The sequence below is a fragment of the Archocentrus centrarchus genome, chromosome 6 (genome assembly GCF_007364275.1).
Source record: "Archocentrus centrarchus isolate MPI-CPG fArcCen1 chromosome 6, fArcCen1, whole genome shotgun sequence".
NCBI lineage: Eukaryota > Metazoa > Chordata > Actinopteri > Cichliformes > Cichlidae > Archocentrus > Archocentrus centrarchus.
In genome coordinates this window covers 10,019,165-10,036,972 of record NC_044351.1, presented here as the reverse complement: position 1 = coordinate 10,036,972, position 17,808 = coordinate 10,019,165, and the positions used below count along the sequence as shown (strand labels likewise).

The 17,808-nt window shown below is 40.0% G+C and overlaps 1 protein-coding gene across 4 annotated transcripts in view; it reads left to right on the top strand.

Annotated features, from left to right (window-relative positions):
• Positions 1-17,808, top strand: part of LOC115781701 (transcription factor SOX-6-like) — a 101,893-nt gene that overhangs the window by 22,834 nt on the left and 61,251 nt on the right. For all 4 annotated transcript variants that reach the window (XM_030731512.1, XM_030731513.1, XM_030731510.1 and 1 more), the window contains exons 2-3: positions 10,166-10,385; positions 13,865-14,075. In XM_030731512.1, coding sequence (XP_030587372.1) covers positions 10,167-10,385; positions 13,865-14,075 — 430 coding nt within the window. In that variant the 5' untranslated portion in view covers position 10,166. The remainder of the gene's footprint in view (positions 1-10,165; positions 10,386-13,864; positions 14,076-17,808) is intronic.

Here is a 17,808-nt window from a genome sequence, read left to right as displayed (position 1 = left end):
AAGTTCTTTTTGAAAATGATTTGGATTCATTGTGGGTGGTTATTTTGCTTTCCAATGGAAGCAGTACTATACCTCCTCCTTCTCCCTTTCTCTTACTGCTATACCTGCCTTTTCCTGTCCATTCCAAACTAAGTGAACACATGCTCATGTTGCTTCATATTATCACGGCCCTTCAGATAAACAAATGTAAGGTGTATGTTATTGTATTACGCACAATTGATAGACTTTCCATGCTTGACATCAGTCTTGAACAACTCCACCTGAGTATTAAATATTTGCCCTGATTCAAGGACTTAAGTCATATGAATATCGGCTGCTCTGTGATTGGCTAGATTAACATCCTAGTTTGACGTTAGGCTCTGTGCACCATGAACAATGTGTATTCTCTGCAGGGTATGACAATAGGTACCTTGTGTGGTTTAAGGAGGCTCTGACCTTGGAGCACGCACTCACATCTTTCGACACTCAAAGCTGTGCCTGTGTATATTTATACATGTGTTTTTGCATACTCAAGCTGTCTTCATATTCCAGAGAAACATGCACTGGGACTTAATTCAGTTTTGCCTGCCTGTTTCTTCTTAGCTGGTATAACCAGCTTCAGGGCTGGCATTTCATCTCTCTCCGTGATGCAAGTGTTTATTGACTATAGGCTGCTCATTCCTGGTATCATATATTAATTATCAGGTCACACATAACTGTCTCAAATGATCTCCCACAATACACACACACATATAGCTCAAGTGCTCATGTACAGAGCAGAGGGCACACATACAGAAAGGATTAGTCTGGATTGTGACAGCTTGACATGTTGGGTGACACTGACATGACTCCGACTGCCAAATACGACAACTGCTTGTGAGGAGCAGAAGTTTTTATGCTCAACTGCTGGTTCACCACTAATTTCCTTACTTGACCTCTAGATTCTAATCAACCTTGACACAACTGTGTCCATACCATTAAGTTTTTAAATAAAGTTTGTAAATAAAACATACAGCATTTTCACGTTTTGCATATTTAGGAAAGTAGCCGGCAGTCTTTCTTATCAAAACTGATGGAGGAAGTTTGAAATCACAGAGGCAAAAAAGAAACGTTTTTTTATTTCTGTTTTTATTGTAAAGTAAATCACACTGTAAATTCAGTGTTGAAAATGACAAAATTGGACAAAGGACAAAAAGGAATGAAGAGTTTAAAATGCTCAAAAAGCAGCACTGAAAGCTTCGCTGTCGGTACCTTCAGTGTTGAGGTCAGGCAGCACAAACACGCATACTGTGTGACTGACAGAATACGCCCTGCTGTCAAGGATGAGGAACACATACAAGATATGCTTTAGTGAGAAGATAATTCCACACTATTTACTTAACTTTAGGAAAATATAAACGTTTTGCACTCTTGCATTTGCTACACCATTTAGGTAAGAGCATGTATGCATATGTTACCCGCTGCCAAAATAAGTAGAAATAAAACCCTGTGTTCTTAGCAAAGATGACTTGGTAGGACCATCTGTACACATTATGCATTTACAAGAGTCAATAATTGAATAAAAATATGTTTTTGTTGACTGACTAAAAGTAGCATGCCTCTGAATAATGCATTCATTTCATGCTAACAAATTCTCAAAGCTCTTTCTCAGATAGGGAACAAAGCTCATTGTCAGAGGATAGAGAGGCAACTGGGATTACAATGGGACACGCAGTGAAACGACTTGTCAGTCCTAATCTAGGATTAGCAGGCTTTCGTGCCTCCTGGGTGCTCTAAAAGCCACCTGTTTGGACGCTCCTGCAGATGATGTGACACTCTAGAGCGCCTTGTTTGATTCTAATTCTTTTGTTTGCATCAAAGTTTTAAAGGATTTCAGTTTTCCACTGTGATGATACAGTCTAACATATAAGCCCAGCCATCCAGTTACTTCTGCTTATCCAATTCAGGGTCTAACGTGCAAGTATTTAAAAAAAAAAAACAAAAACAAACTATTGATGGAAATCTGCTGAAACAGAAGTTGTTTAGTCATTAATTGGGATTATCTGGTGCTGCTCAGGGCACTATATCTGGGTATTTGAACTTATAATGTCTCCTCATCACTGAGACTAAAATTATTCTGAACATTTATTGTTCTTTAGAATTGCAGTGAATTTTTTTCTAATGAATAACATTTTTGTGGCATGTTAAGTTGTGCACGACATTATATCGTTGGTGGAAACTAAGAACAAAGCTGTTTTTCAACCTTGTTTCTGAGAGTTGAATTCTTCTGTAAGTGAACCCTGAGCTTTGGACAGGGTTAGACAAATACAGTAAACTAGGACCGAACAGCACTGAACATGGATGTCAGGCAATTGTTTTCAGCTTTGGCGAGCCCCTCGAGCCCCAAAATTACTTATTGAAAGTGACTTTTTTCTGCCGCTTGCCTCAGGGCTGATGCAGTCACTCATGTGTGAGGGCAGCTGTTGTATCGCCACAAGCTTCTGTGATAAGTTTCTGCTGCCGTTGTCCCCCTGAAATATATATATATATAAATATATACTCGATTTATTTGATGTAGTAAATATATTTGATTTTGAGTGATTATAATCACTCACAGTTGAATCTGTGCAAACTGAAACACTTTAATACTGAGTCAGTTTTTTAAGGATGGGTGGAAATACAGTTAAGGCCTTTCTTCCTTGAAAAGTGCCAAATCATAGTTTCATCTGCATTCTTAAGATAATTGGATTCACCCTTGTTTACAGCTTCTCGGTAACTATATGGGGAGGTCAAAGGACAATAAGGCTTAAAACTTGTGCAACAAGCCTATTTGTGCATCGCCGTGGAGTTCTGTTCAGCCCCAGAGGGGACAAAGGTAACTGGAGGCCTCAAGTGGTGCCATCGGCTCGTGCAGATACGCAGCGTAATACCTCCCATCAGGTGTTTGTCAAATGTCAAACTGTGTGTGCATTAAGCTTTAAGAATGGAACAGTGCATTTTAGTGTAGAGATTTAAATGAATATAGAGAATAGATACAAATGTTTGGGTGTACTGGCTATAACATATTTCAGTACTTGTGGAGTTCCTCATAGAATTTCTTTAATATTTCTACATATTATTATGTTGATGATGCACAGCTTTTCAAATAAAAAGGCACTGAAAGACAGGCATAAGCAAAGTTCATTAAATCATTTGCAATATTGTAAGAACGTGTTTCATGGAACAGTCTGTTTCTGTTTTCTTTTCTTTTTTTAATAGCCTGTCCTCATACTTAAGTATAATTACATCCACTGCTTGACTTTGTCTATTAATATGGTAGCATATTATGAAGCATACCTCACGATTATAAGACAAAATGTTCACACTGACCAGGACTTCTAACTACTGTGAGCGAGGGGCTGCAGACAAACAGTCCCTTTGAGCCACTGAGTGTTGACTTTGGTTTTCAATGGTCTCTTCATTGGTTTACACTGCATCGTTGCCACGAAGTAGATAAATGTATATGTGTACTGTATTTGTGTTACCTCGGGGTGTGTTCACATGCCAGGAAAAATAAAAAGCACAAGGGAGGGTGTGGGTCACCAAGGCCACTCCTGGATTTCTGGTGGTCTGCGGTTTCAGTCCGGCATCATCGAGGTACAGAGCCTGAACACACAGACCCACAGCACAGTGAAGTGTGTTTACGCCCACTTGACAAGCGATGCATTCATAATTCGGTAATAGTTCCATCATTGGCTTTGATTAAGATTTTACATCAGCAGGACTAATGGAGACATCAAACCCTGTGTTTGCTCCAGGTGTCCGTCTGATGATGGACAAAATCCTTAAACTATTTAAATTTTCTTTCCACATTTTCACAAGGCAGAAAGCTTTTTTTTTTTTTTTTTTGTAAATTTAGAATTGGAACCATTTTTTTAAGATCTTTGCATGTGATGTTTTACTGTTACGATATAAAATTGATTCAACTGTTAAAGCTGTTGTCACGATAATGTGTTTTAAAAGGTTTTGAATATGAACATAATGCAGCTGATATGACACATTGAAGTTATTTAAATAATAACAATCTACCAAATCATGTTTTTCCGTTGTTTTTTTTTAATACATTTTGAGTGGCTTAACTTACAGATTGACCCTTTATGTAACATTTCAGAGTTGTGACCTCACTGTTTAGAATGAGTTTAATAACATCCTCGTGTGCCTGACCTACTGACTAATGTCTTTGCTTTATTGTGGTATGTCTATGGTGCACCTTGCAGACTTCACGTGTCACGCAAACTGTGGTTGGCAGACTCTCATATCTACCTGATTTCTGGTTGTCTGGACTGCACTGGTGTCTGTGTGGGTGATAGGAATAAAATGGTTTTTATATCAACTTAGCACAAAAAGTAAGGACATTTGGGTCTGGTCAATTATTTCTTTGTTGTAATAATCCTTCTTTTCAATAAATCTTACCCTGTTGGAAAGCCCGTTTATTTCCCCTTAAATGGAGCTGCATTTGTAAAGAAAATGCATTTGTGGGTTGAGCAGCAGAGTTGAGTATGTGGGTTGCACCCGTGAAATATTTGTCAAATCTTATCTGCCAATGTCAAACAGCTTATTCTGCTGTTGACTCTTGTTTTGAACTCCTGGTTGTCATCACTGAAGGCAATCTGAATGTAGAGAGATCAAGATGAAATTGTGCAACCAGTGGCAATCCCACATCTCCACATTATTCTGCTCTATTATTCTGTGTGGATTTTGCATTTTTTCCCTGTGCCTGCATAGATTTTCTCTGGGTTCTTTGTGACTTGTGTTAATTGGTGGTGGACATTTGTACATGTAAGGGCATCTGCCCTTACATGTACAAATATGATATTTGTTGATAATAAATATGATAATATTCAATGAAGTTAGCACTGAAAAATTGCTAACATATTTTGAATCTATTAGATTATATTCTTACAGTTTAGAATGACACCAATCTGTTAAATAAGAGCTAAACTTGTACTTTGCACCTTGCCTAAATGCTACTCCTACGCTTCCCCTCTCAGTGCCTTGTGCTGGTAAATATTTTCTAACGAGGTAAATACACAGAGCTGCTCAGTGTAACATACTGATGGTCACACAATAAGTTCTGTTTACCTGAGGGTGGACTGAGGATTTGGTTGCGATGGCTGATTGATACAGTTACTATTGTGACCCAGCAGTTGTGCACAGCATCCGCCCACTGTATACCTTCTTTCATTGTTTCACTTAAGTCATGAAAAGGTCAGAGAATACCTGCCTTTGCGATCTATAACTACAACGCTGAAACAGAGCGGTTACTTGTTGGCTCTGCTGGCTACACAATGACAGAGCTGCCTCTGTAAGTGAGATCCAGTTTTCAGAAAACAAAACTGCTTTTCTTGCTATTAAGCCAGTGATGAAATTGGCTGATTTGGGGAAAGGGGGTGGGGTAACTGGCGCTGCTATTGAACTTTTCTATTTTGGGCAAGACCCATGATGATGAGGGAATCTCTGGGAGAAAACAGGGCACCATGTGTGTGTGTTCACATTCCACATGTCTGACCTATGACAGTGCCCTCTGTTTGCAGCAATCTGTGATGATCTAATGAGAGTCCAGACAGACATAAGATTTAGGAGCTGGGGGAGCTGTTCCCATACATGTACAGTCCCCCCCCCCACCACCACCTTTTTTTTTTCTTCTTTATTTATCCAGTGAATGAAACTGAGTGCACATTGTTCTGAGCATTACCCACTCACACCTGTGAATTCTCAATGAAATTCATTGATGGCCTTGAAACAGTTAAGCTATTAAAAAAGTAAGCCGACAAAATCAAGTTTGGATATTTTTTGTTTAAATTTCGAAGCACGTGGAGTCTTTGTTAAATCGGTCTCTTAAGGCACCTTCAACTTTCTGAAAGTTCAACAGTAAACTGCTGGAGTAAATCTTTAATCAATAGTTCTGGTTTGTATCAACAAATTTTATTTTTCATCTACTTTCATTTTTGACTGTGATAGTGTTGTATTGAAAATTAAACGCTGATGTTTCACAGGACGAGGCTCAAGTACATTAAAACTCAGAGGGCTACTACTAAAAAATAGAATTGATATTACACAGAGACACGATGGAGAAAAACTACAAAATGCCATGGCAAATTTTTTCTTTCTTGAAGATTTAGCTCGTGTTGCTACATTTCTCGCTGCTAACACAGAGGGCCTCAGTCTTCTATTTAAAATCTTTAGTTTACTTTCTTGCGCCTTATTTGGCCTGTCCAAAAGACAAACAATTCCAAGAGAAGTCCTCATTTTCTTTCTCCTGATTTTTTTCTTTTTTCTTATTCTCTTTCTCTTTGGTATTTCCCACTTCCTTAGTTCTGTAAAGCTGGGACGGTTGGAGATTTTACACCCAATTGGTCGGGTTGGGGGCCTTTGTCGGAGCCCTTCTCTAGCTCCACAAGTGGCAGAAGGGACCTGGGTTCTGAATGGCGCTTTGTGTACTGTTTTTCTAAGAGGGGGCCCTCTCTCTCCCGCTCTCATCTGTCACAGGTCCCTCTCCGTCCATGCTTCACAATGCCTGATTGTTTCTGCCAAGTCGCCAGGTTCCAGGCCAGATCTGAACAACGCTTTCCTGCCAAATTCCGACCCTGGTTTTCGTTTTTCTTCCACTCACAAAGGGATTCTAAGTTACTGTCCACGTTTCAGAAGGAGACTTAGATAGCTGTCCACCAGCAGCACTTTGTTTGAGAGAGCTAAAGGTTGTAAAAGTTTCCGTAGGCAACAAAGGAAAGAAAGGATCTTAAACCAAAATGCTCAAAGAGAACAGTAAGTAAAACTGCTGGGCATACTTTTATTGTGATTATTAATGACAGGAGATATTATCAGATATTATCATGAGGTTTTTAACAGCTTGTTGGATGATCTTCCTGGAGTCATGTTAAATAAAAAACCAACAACAACAAAAAGCAAACAAACAAGAAAACAAAATAGAAAACCAAAAATGGATGTAAAATTAAAATGCCTCACTTAACAGTGCACGCTCTGTTTAGTTATCAAACAGGCAATCTCACCAGTATCACTTTCCAAGAAATATCTTAGACAGGAGAACTGTTTCCAGGGGAAAGTCTTAATGTTTTTCTAGATGTCTGACAATATGAAAAGGCTTGGGAGCGCCTCCGAGTGATGCGTGTGAAAATGAATTGTTTTTCAGGTATTGGTTGTAACATTACCATCACATTACCGTTTCCTGAGAGTGTCTCAGCTAGTCAGATTTTCTTTTGTTGGTCTCAGGGGGAAAAGATTGTTTCTTCTCAGCTGTGATCACTCAGTCTCTGCCCGTGTCTCAGGAGGGAAAGAGCTGACATTATGTTATGAGCTGTGCTAAAAAAAATCATCAAGTGGTGATAATTTTTTTCAGAAATTAAGACACGTGTTAAACATAAAAAACCATAAGAAAACCATAAGATTGTTTTCTTATGTTTTTAATACAATTCTATATTTTTTGAGATCCTCAGTGGGACGACCGTATGACCATACAGCTCAAAGACAACAAGCACTAGTTATTAGCTATACATTTTGTTTTTAACATGCAGCTGTATTGGTGCCTAACAAATACATGCAACACACAATATCTCATATTTTCTTCTGGCAAACTTGGTGTTTACTCTGGCATTTCTGGGCATTTTCCTTTGTTAAGTTGTTGTTTTTCTTCCACTCTGATGTCACTATTCAACAGTTTCACTCGGATGTTATTTGCAATGTCTAAAAATGTGTGTAAGGTGTGTGTCCATCATGGTTTTATGATACAGCTTTAGAAGGTTGTAATAAAATTATGTGGTGAAAATTTACAAATCAGCAACATTTTTTTAAAATTAAGTACAAAATAATCAACAATTTAGCAATAACAGATGTAACATGCTTCTCTGTCTAATGACCAGAGCGCGAAAGATTCTGTTTTCTTGCTCTAATCACAAAGGCGTCATTGCATGCTTACAATAAACCCCTGGTACTATTGCATAAAGAAACCCAATCACTGGCAGTTAAGAGTCTGGGCATTCCTGGCCATATGAGACACCAGTTCCAAGAAACTAAGTCTTAAGCTCCCTCATAACACAGCACCAGCAATATTGTCAGCTAAATATAGGCTCTCCTCTGTCGTCTCCCTCCACAGTTGCCCATTGCTCTCTCATCGCTCCAGTTTGTATTGCATGAGTTGATCATGGATTATAGGTAGTTGTTTGTTGGTTGTCTGATTTCTTACACTCTCATGTACCCATACCGCTGTGTTAAAACAACCAAGGCCTGAGAAATTCAAACCCCCACAGCTCACAGGCTTCGCTCTTCCAATCAAATCAAATCTGGCTGTGGTTAGATGGCACTGTTGGCCAGTTGTAAAACCTAATGACAGATAATACCTCAAAACACTGAAAACAAATTACAACCTGTGCAACCAGATTTCACCAAGATGGCATCTAAGATGTGCTTGAAAAAAGACAGGACTGAATATCAATAAAACAAACCATCCCTGTTTTATGCCTGTTCAGCTATAATGCCTAAGGATGCTTTTTACGTTTTATTAATAGCATCGATTAACTAAGAGACTTTCTTTAAGAGTTTGATTGAATTTTAAAGCTTTTCTTTTTAGAATCTGTTTTGATCTGCACTAACCACTAAAAGAAATATTGGAATTTTTCTCTATAAACGACCCTCTATATGCATATTAGGTGGAGTGATTAATTGGTAATATAAACATACTGACTATATCAGCTGTCCACCCTCCTCTAATTTATCGTTACACAGTGTGACCCTCAGATATACTCTACACACAAACAGAAATGCCCAGTTTTCTCAGCAGCTACTCAATATGCAGTCTGTGCCAGCACTTCTCATCACTGTCCTCTCCATCCTTTTTTTCAGTCCTTAATTAGGCCCCCCCCCCCAATTTTCTCCTTCTGTTAATTTTTTTCACTCTTGTTTAGCTCACAGTGACATCTGGTTTTAGTCTGATGACTTACTCTTTATTAACTCCTTCTGTGAATTATTTTTTTGCCTTCTTCTGCCTCCTCACGCATCCAGACTGCAGCCCCGCTCTGTCCTTCCCGACATTTGACTGAGGGTCAGACTTAACACTTAAGGGTGCCCAGGAGGCTGCGTATTTCAGAGATAGACATCCTGCTGTGGCTTAATGAGCACCGATGCTGAACTAGCAATCAGTTTTCACTGAAGCTATGCGTATGCATTTGTGTGCACATGTGTGGGAGTTGTGTGGAAAGGTGGGAGGCACTGGTTTTAGTAATCACAGTTCATATAATTCAGAACATGTTGATGCATCAGTTGTCACCTTGTAATTTAGTTTGGGTTTGTGTTTATTAATGCAAAATTGTTTGCTTTTATGTGTGTTTATACATTTAGTGTATTTGTACGTGTGTGTACTTGTATGTGAACAGAAAGTTAAGAAGAAGTAAGCCCGTGTTTAGATGAACCCTCCTTTCTTCTAGGCTAGTAGAGAGGAGGGTTTCGAGAATGGTCAGTGAACGTCCTCACAAGTGCAGTGAAGCAAAAGGAAGTCATTACAGGAAATGATGTATTAGCCTAATGACTCAGTCTGAGGCTTACATTAAAAAAAGTGAGATTTTTCCACTTAAACTCAGCAGCCTAACGTCTGCTTCTTTCACAGCTCTGAAGCGATGAGAGGCCTTGACGCTGCTTAATAGATTAATAGATTATCCCCATGTGTGCGCATTTGTGTGTGTTTGTGTGCTTGGGTGTACATTCAGGATGAAAACGTGTAAGTGGCTCTGCATGAGTGCCTCAGTAAATACCAAAAATATGATATGTACTTTAAATTGTTTGTGTGTGACTAAACCATAATTACACATCTAACATTCATGTCTCTGCATTTAAATAAAGTTGTGGCTTTGAATTATCTATTCAAATGCATGGTTGTGAAATCAACCAACAGTGTTTTGTGGCTTCTTTGTGCAGTCAGTGGCGAAAGAAAATAAAAATCTAAAATTATTTAACATACTAAAAGTAGAACACTTCATTTTTGGTACTGTTTGGTACTGATGATACTGCTGATTTACAGTAACTAAACTGCAGCAACTGAGACACTAGCTGAGCACTAGTTTGCAGCTGTTCATGTGCAACTTCAGTTTGCATCCATCCTGGTGGACATAACTGTAGATCATAAACCAAAGTTAAACCCTTCATTTTTTTCTCCTCACAGAATGATGTCTTCCATGCGGGCAACACCTCCCTTTCATCCTCTGCCTGAGGAAGTGGAAGTATTTGGTCAGGACAATGCAGGCTGGGCTGGCGATGAGCGAGAGGGCCAAAAAGACGCGGCGTCGCCTTCTTTGCATGACCAGTCCCACCCAGACGAACTGCAGCCAATCAGAGAAAAACCAACAGATGCTGAGTGGGAGAATGTCAGCCCTGCTGTGATGGTGAGAAGTGAATTAGGCAGAGAGCTGAGAAAGTGACCATATCTTATTTTGCGATTTTGTATATTGCTATAACTCAAATCTTCAAAAACAAATATGGTTAGGGTGTGTACACAGAGCACACATTCGGGGCTCACAAATTATAAAACACTCATGAAATATACGCGGGAATACATCGGGTGTGCAAATGCTCATACATAATGAGATTTGTGCAGTATTGCGTGGACACAAGACATAGTATGCATGCACGCACGCACACACGCACACAAACCAGCATTTCTCTCTGGTCTGTGTGCTACAGGCAGTGCTGTAGGCAGCCCAGTGAGGGATCTTGTTTAGAGAGTTATACCCCTGGCCTCCTCTCATCTCCACAGTCTGTTTGTGTGTGTGTGTGTTTGTATGTGTGTTTGAGTGTGTCTGTTAAGGTGTTAGTTACTTAGCTTCAGGTTCTGTTGGTCCCTAATGAGCTTTACCCTCTGAGGAAAGGGGAAAGTTTCCTTTGGAATCATTGTTGTGATAGAACATATTTGATATGATATGTTTTTTAATTGCTTGATATTACTTAAGCACAATAATGTTTTTCACTGTTTTGAAATTGTCAGTTATACTGACCCTCTGCTCGGTACATAATAAGAGCTGTAAATGCAGTAATGAATTAATAACAATATTTGAAAACTTCACTTAACATCAGTATCAGAGTTCAAAGTTGCCCGAAGGCAAAAATGTTCATGAATTTTCATTGTGTTTTTTTCCCTATTTTTTTCTACTGTATACACTCACATATGTGACCATTGGCCCTCATGGACTACCACAGGACACTGGTGGGAACCCATAAAGAAAAGATCCTTTAAAGTGTGTTCAGAAAGAGGAAAGGTACTTCTGGGCCAGAAAGTAACAAAGTACAATGTTTCAAACTATAAAAAAAAGTTTGCGCCGTAAATTCAGAAACAGGGTTGCAACACAGCTCAGAATAGCCACTGGCCAATGAAACAAGGCAGGTACCCATGTTGTGGACAGAGAAAGTACTTTATCCTCTCAGCAGCCCCCAACAGTCAGGGACAACTTTGTGATGCAAGTTTAGATTTCATTTACAAATAATTACAAATAATATTTTACATCTTATTTTTGGATTTCTTTGATACAGATAATGCATGTAAGGGTAAAACATATTATTGCAAACAGTCCATAAACCTATCTAAGCTTCTCATATGCTTACTTGATATTTTTTTTTTTTTAAACCCAAGCATCATATCTTTGTGCTCACAGTAATAACTAGTAAGTGACCAGTTCACATTTTATTGTCTCATGCGGGATCATGGCCTTACATTGTCTGTTGCAGAGGCTTTTATTTGACCTTTTGGCTTATATCATGATGTGACCATCAGACCTTACAGCTCGCACCGTTTAGCCTGTATAACTCTTGAGCAGACCTGAGGAAAAACACACCTGAACAATCCGCAAGTGACACACTATCTCATAATCCTCATTACAGAGGCATCTTCTGCTTAAAGACAAAGTGCACAACAGAGCCTCCTGGAGGCATTTCAAGGGCATCTTAAGATCCCGCTGTTAGCCAAAGCCCCTTGTCTTTGAAACATAAGCCTCCTAAAGTTCTTGGAGATCCCCCCACTCTGTAAGGGGAGGAGAAAGCATCCAGAAATAACCCTAGTGTGAGAACACCTGTGCTAAAGTGTCTGTTGTGTGGGACAATGTGGCCATCCTGAAGGGCTTATCTTCTTGATAATTATAGACTCCTTGTGCCTCTTGCTTAACTCATAACCCTGCAGAGCAAACAACACTGGGACACACACACTCTGGTCATGTACCATAAACTATCCTGCTCAAAAAACACTTTTAAATCAGAGTACAGTATCAGGTCCATTAAACTTCTGGGATATTGATCTGGTCATTTAAGTAGCAGAGGTGGTTGTTAATCAGTTTCACCTGCTTTGGAGTTAATGAAATCAAGAACAGGTGCATTAGAGGGGCAACAATGAGATGACCCCCAAAACAGGAATGGTGTTACAGGAGGGGGCCACTGACATTTTCCCCTCCTCATCTTTTCTGACTGTTTCCTCACTAGTTTTGCATTTGGCTACGGTCAGTGTCACTACTGGAGTTATGAGGTGATACCTGGACCCTACAGAGGTTACACAGGTAGTCCAACTCCTCCAGGATGGCACATGAATACGTGTCATTACTAAAAGGTTTGCTGTGTCTCCCAGCACAGTCCCAAGAGCATGGAGGAGATTTCTGGAGCCAAGCACTTACTCTAGGAGTGCTGGACAGGGCCGTGGAAGGTCCTAAACTCATCTGCTCCATTGTCCTGCAGGAACAGGATGAGCACTGCTGTGGAAAACGTTATTCTGCCTGTAACATCATTCAGCATGACTGCTTTGGTGGTGGGTCAGTAATCGTCTGGGGAGGCATAACCATGCAGGGGTGCACAGACCTCTACAGGCTAGGCAAATGCACGCTGATTGCCATTAGATAACAGGGTGAAATCCTTGGATCCATTGTCAGACCCTACGCTGGTGCAGTGGGTCCTGGGTTCCTCTTGGTGCACGACAATGCCTGGCCTCATGTGGCTAGAGTATGCAGTTCCTGGACGATGAAGGAAGTGATACTTGGGACATTATGTTTCAGTACATCTGACACCAGCAGGTTGCACCTTAAACTGTCCAGGAGCTCAGTGATGCTCTGGTCCAGATCTGGGAGGAGATCCTCTAGGACACCATCCGTTGTCTCATTAGAAGCATGCCCTGATGTTGTCAGGCATGCACGCAAGCGTCACCTGAGATACCTGTATACATGTATGACTGCAGGGTCAGAGTTAAGCCCTTTTACCTCTGCGTGTCATAAACGATTTTTGCTCTTTTAAATAAAAACAAATTTGTTGTGAGTGTAATAAAGATAAAATTCCAGGTTTTTCTGAAACTAACATAACAATCTAGTGGCTTTTAAATTAATCCGCAAATCAGTGCCTTGACTTCCACCAACACCAGATTGCATGTGTTGTTTCTTAATATTCGGGGTTTGTCTGCGCTGCAGTCATGCTGCTCCTTACATTTAAGCACCTTCAGTTAAAAAACACTTGTCAGGCTTGGCTTTCTCCCACTGTGTCACAATATTTCACATCAGTGGATTATAAACATGTGACCCCAGCAGTAGATGTAATGGAGTATGTTCTTGATGACAGATAGGTCAAGCACTGTGTTCATTATGTTCTGTCAGTTACAAAATGCAGTCCTAAACGTGACATTTGTTGTGTCACGTCAGCCAGCCAATGCCGAAGCAAAGCATAGCAGAGCAGCGAAAGCACCGGCTCAGTCCCAAAATAATACCATGTGGATACATTAAAGAGCTTTGGGATGGATTTGTCTGAGCTCGGCTAAAAATAAACGTTTGCATAAATGTAAATGCCCTCTTACAGAAATGTAGCTCTTAATTACTTTTTACTCTCAACTTCTGTTTCTTCCAAGGACAATGAAAGCAGTAAAGGTGGCTCAGTCTACTCTTACCGGACTAACTCTACCTCTCCAACCAAGCCAGAGGAGTGTCCGAGAGATCGCGGGGAGCCAACGATCGGCCTTGCCTTTGGGACGCCGGAGCGCCGCAAAGGGAGCCTGGCAGACGTGGTGGACACACTGAAACAGAAGAAGCTCGTGGAGCTGACCAAGACAGAGCAAGATGGTAAGAAAAAGTGTTCAGTGTACATGTGTGTCTGTGTGTGTTTGTATCTGTAGTGTGTACGAGAAAAATGTGCCACAATCACTACATTTCAGCTTTGCCTTACATTCAGACCTTCAGGCTGTAGAGTCAAGCCACTCTTCCACTCAGTAATCACTGGTAGCTAAGTGGAAGATAACTTTTTGAGGCCTAAGAAAAACAGAGCTGCTTTGAGTGAGTGGCCATTGATTTCTGGCTTTATCTGGAGGACTTTGAGTGAGTTTTATTAGCGTATTTGAGACAGAGACATGGTCTAAACCCACAGTGGAGCATGTCGTTCCTCTCTTTTTGCTCCTGATGAATTACTGCTTCACCTGCATGAATGTCCCTTAGAAAAGCAAAAAATGACAAACCTTTACCTTTACACATTTACCATATTGTTAATTTTCTAGTCTTATAATTAAAAAACTCTTTGTCTTCCTGTACAACTAAGGACTGATGCAGCAGTATGAAAATATTAGAACTGTAACAAAGGTCCACATTTGCTGCATGTTAAGCGATACCTAGATGAGTACAGATGTCTCAAACCTCTCACCACACTTTTGTTTGAAGTCACGAATTTATGCCCTACAGCAGCATAGCATCTTTGTTTAAATTAATTTGCAAATAGAATATTTCATATTGAGCAGCATTTGATAGACATGATGCAGTTGTTGCTCAGTTTCCCTCACACATAAAGCAATAACAACCTTTGCACACTATTTTGTTTTCTTATTTCTGAAAACATCCTCCCCAGAAGATCTTTGAACATCTAAAATTACAACTGACAGATCCCTCACTCGTTAGATCACAGTATCAATCAGTGAAAACACAGGTTTCCCTTTCTCCGCAGCTGCTCTGATCTCTGAGCTCTGAACACGGGAAAACGCTTGAGTGTCCCAGCATGCCTCAGCTTGTCCTTTTCCTCCCCAAAGCAAACCAGATCTAAAACCATCTAACACCCCTCTATACCATTAGATGCACATAGTAATCGTGATAATATCAGAGGAGTGCTTGATCTCTCTCATTTAGAAGTTTCACTTTGTTATTGATACAGTAAAATGGCCCAGAATGGGACAGCCAGAGGCGTTATACAGTGCACAGTGTCTTAAGCTGAGAGACAGGAAGCGCTGCTTCTTATCTTCAGCAGGGAAACTGGTTTAAAAGGGGGGAAAAAAAGTGTTTTGACATCTTGCTTTCAAATCAAAGCTGACATGACTGGAAGAAAATGCTTGGTGTCCACCTTTAAATGTGTCTGTTTTAATTTTTCAGAACCACATGTATAGTTCAAGTCAACAATAATCAACTTTTCTTCTGAAGAAATGATTGTAGAAATGACTTTCATCCAGCACTGTGGTAATGCTTAGACATGGAGATTGACAAGTACCTCTGCTTTATTTTCTAAATGAGTTTAATCAAAAATGAGGTGATCGATAGAGGCTGAATGCTTCATTAAGTGAGCTTTCCTTCTGTGGCTTTCAAAACTGATGAGCAATAAAGCTCCAAACCCTTTTTTCCTTTTTCCTCCTTTTCTAATTTGTTTGAATCCTGCTTCTTAATTTAATTGGCTCTTTCTCTTCTTTAGTTTATTATTGTCTTTTCCCATTTATCTGTTCTTCTTGTTTCTATCCTTCAACTTCTGGAGCCTTTCAAATCACTTCTAGCACTTTTTTTTTTTTTTGAATCCCTTTCCGGCAGACAACCTTGCTCACATCCTAAAATAAGTCTTTGTTTTGTGTTCCTGGTGAGAGTGAAGCCTTCCAAATTCATAAGCTATCTGATTTGTTTGGTTTATTAAAAGAATGTAAAGCACAAAGGAATACAAGGCCATTCAGGTGAATAGACCTATATATTGAGTTGCTGTGTGACACAGATTAGAGAGAATTTTTGCATTATTATATTATTCAAACATTCAATAATTCTGCATTTGATCCAAATCTTTTATTTCCTGGCTCTTCATTGACATGTGTTCACTTCAAATGATGCTTAAAATGCAGTTTGTTCAGAATGCTCTTACAGCAGGAGCAGGTTTGATCATCGTCACTCAAATGGCAAGCACATTAAGGTCTGAACAATACAGTCCCTCACCTTGTGCTCTGCCTCCTGCTGCTAAGGGCTCAGTCAGCTGAGCTCTCCCAAGTTAGATTGGCTGTGTGATCAAATGGAACAGACCCCATCCAACCACTGAGCACTCACTCAGCCTAACGCGGCTGACCCCTAAGCACTGCGGCCCGGAGCTAAAGTGTGGGTGATGTCGTTGTTAGCCGCCGTGCTGTGCTCACCCCCTGTCGGCACGCTGTTAGCAGTCTGCTTCTCAGAGGTGCCCTAAGTGCCTGTGACAGTTCTACTGAATAGACATGGCCTCGCTTTGCAATGTGCGACTTTTTTTTTTTTTCTTTACTCAAATGCAGCCTCAGCTTTTAAAAGCTTTATCAAGAAATCTTTAAGACTGTGTCAGGTGGTTGTATTTCCACACAGCTAGTTGCTGAAAATGTATCCTTTTCACCCAGATGCTCACAACATAGGAGCCAAGAGGGTGAAGGCCTGGTGTTTTCTTGACAATTTTGTATTTATGTTGAATTGTGCCTGTCTTACGTGAAGATTTAGATACAAAAGCTTGCTGCATACAAAAGGGTTTCTCTATACTGTTAGAGCACTTATTAGACTAGTAGGCTGGTTGCTGAATAAAATGTTCAAGGCCAGGTTGAGGGAACATCAGAATAAAAAATGTGGGCCTTAGACAGGCTGTTGAATGGAAATGCTCCTCCATCCTCAGTCATTTTGTAGCTAGAAATAAGAGATAGAGAGGATGGGGAAGAAAAGCCTGGAATAAACAATAACAGTAATAACCCAAACAACCTGTCTCTAAACACTGATAGGTCCCTTCTTAGCAATCATTAATCTGAATTCACCTCATATCCTCGAGCTCTCTTTACAAAAAAGGAAACAACATTCAGAAGTGGATGCATTTAACTGAATGCCAAACCAAACCATTCTGGGCCGCTGCCCGGTGGACATTAAAGCCACTGAAGTGTGCAATCAAGCTCCCTCCGTTTTGATGAGTGAATTATGATTATCTGTATTGTCGTGCCTCCCGGGGGCTGACCTGTGGTGTTGGAGCCTGGCATGGGGAAAGTGCCCTTGTGCCAACTTAGTCAGCCATCTAATGTGCCCAGTGCAGCTCTGGTGCCTGGCAAACACTTAACATCACTCTAATCCCTGCTTACACTTGAGTCTGTATGAATTACTGTACAATTCATGTCTTTCATTTGCAAATGAGATCAGGTTCAATCACCGCGACACTGTACTGCTGCAGAGCGGTTATAAAACAGACACCTGTGTGACTAATTTATGAGTTCAACTTAATTACCCGAACTGGAAGCAAAGCTTCTTCTTCTGTGTTCAAGAAAGTTGAGTTAAGAAGGACAGTACTGCACTGCTTTTCTTCAATTCTGAGATGAAAGGATGAGGAGTAACTGAATGTAACAATAGAATAGAATAGAATAGAATGCCTTTATTGTCATTATACAGGATGTACAATGAGATTGGAGGGCCACTCCTGTTCAGTGCCATGTAACAGAAAATCAAACTCTCTAAAATAAAAATATTATAAAAATATTATAATCTAGTATGATCAATATAATCAAGAGATATACAGAAATAAACAATGTGTAAAATATACAAAAAATAGAATGTATAAAAATATATACATACATTG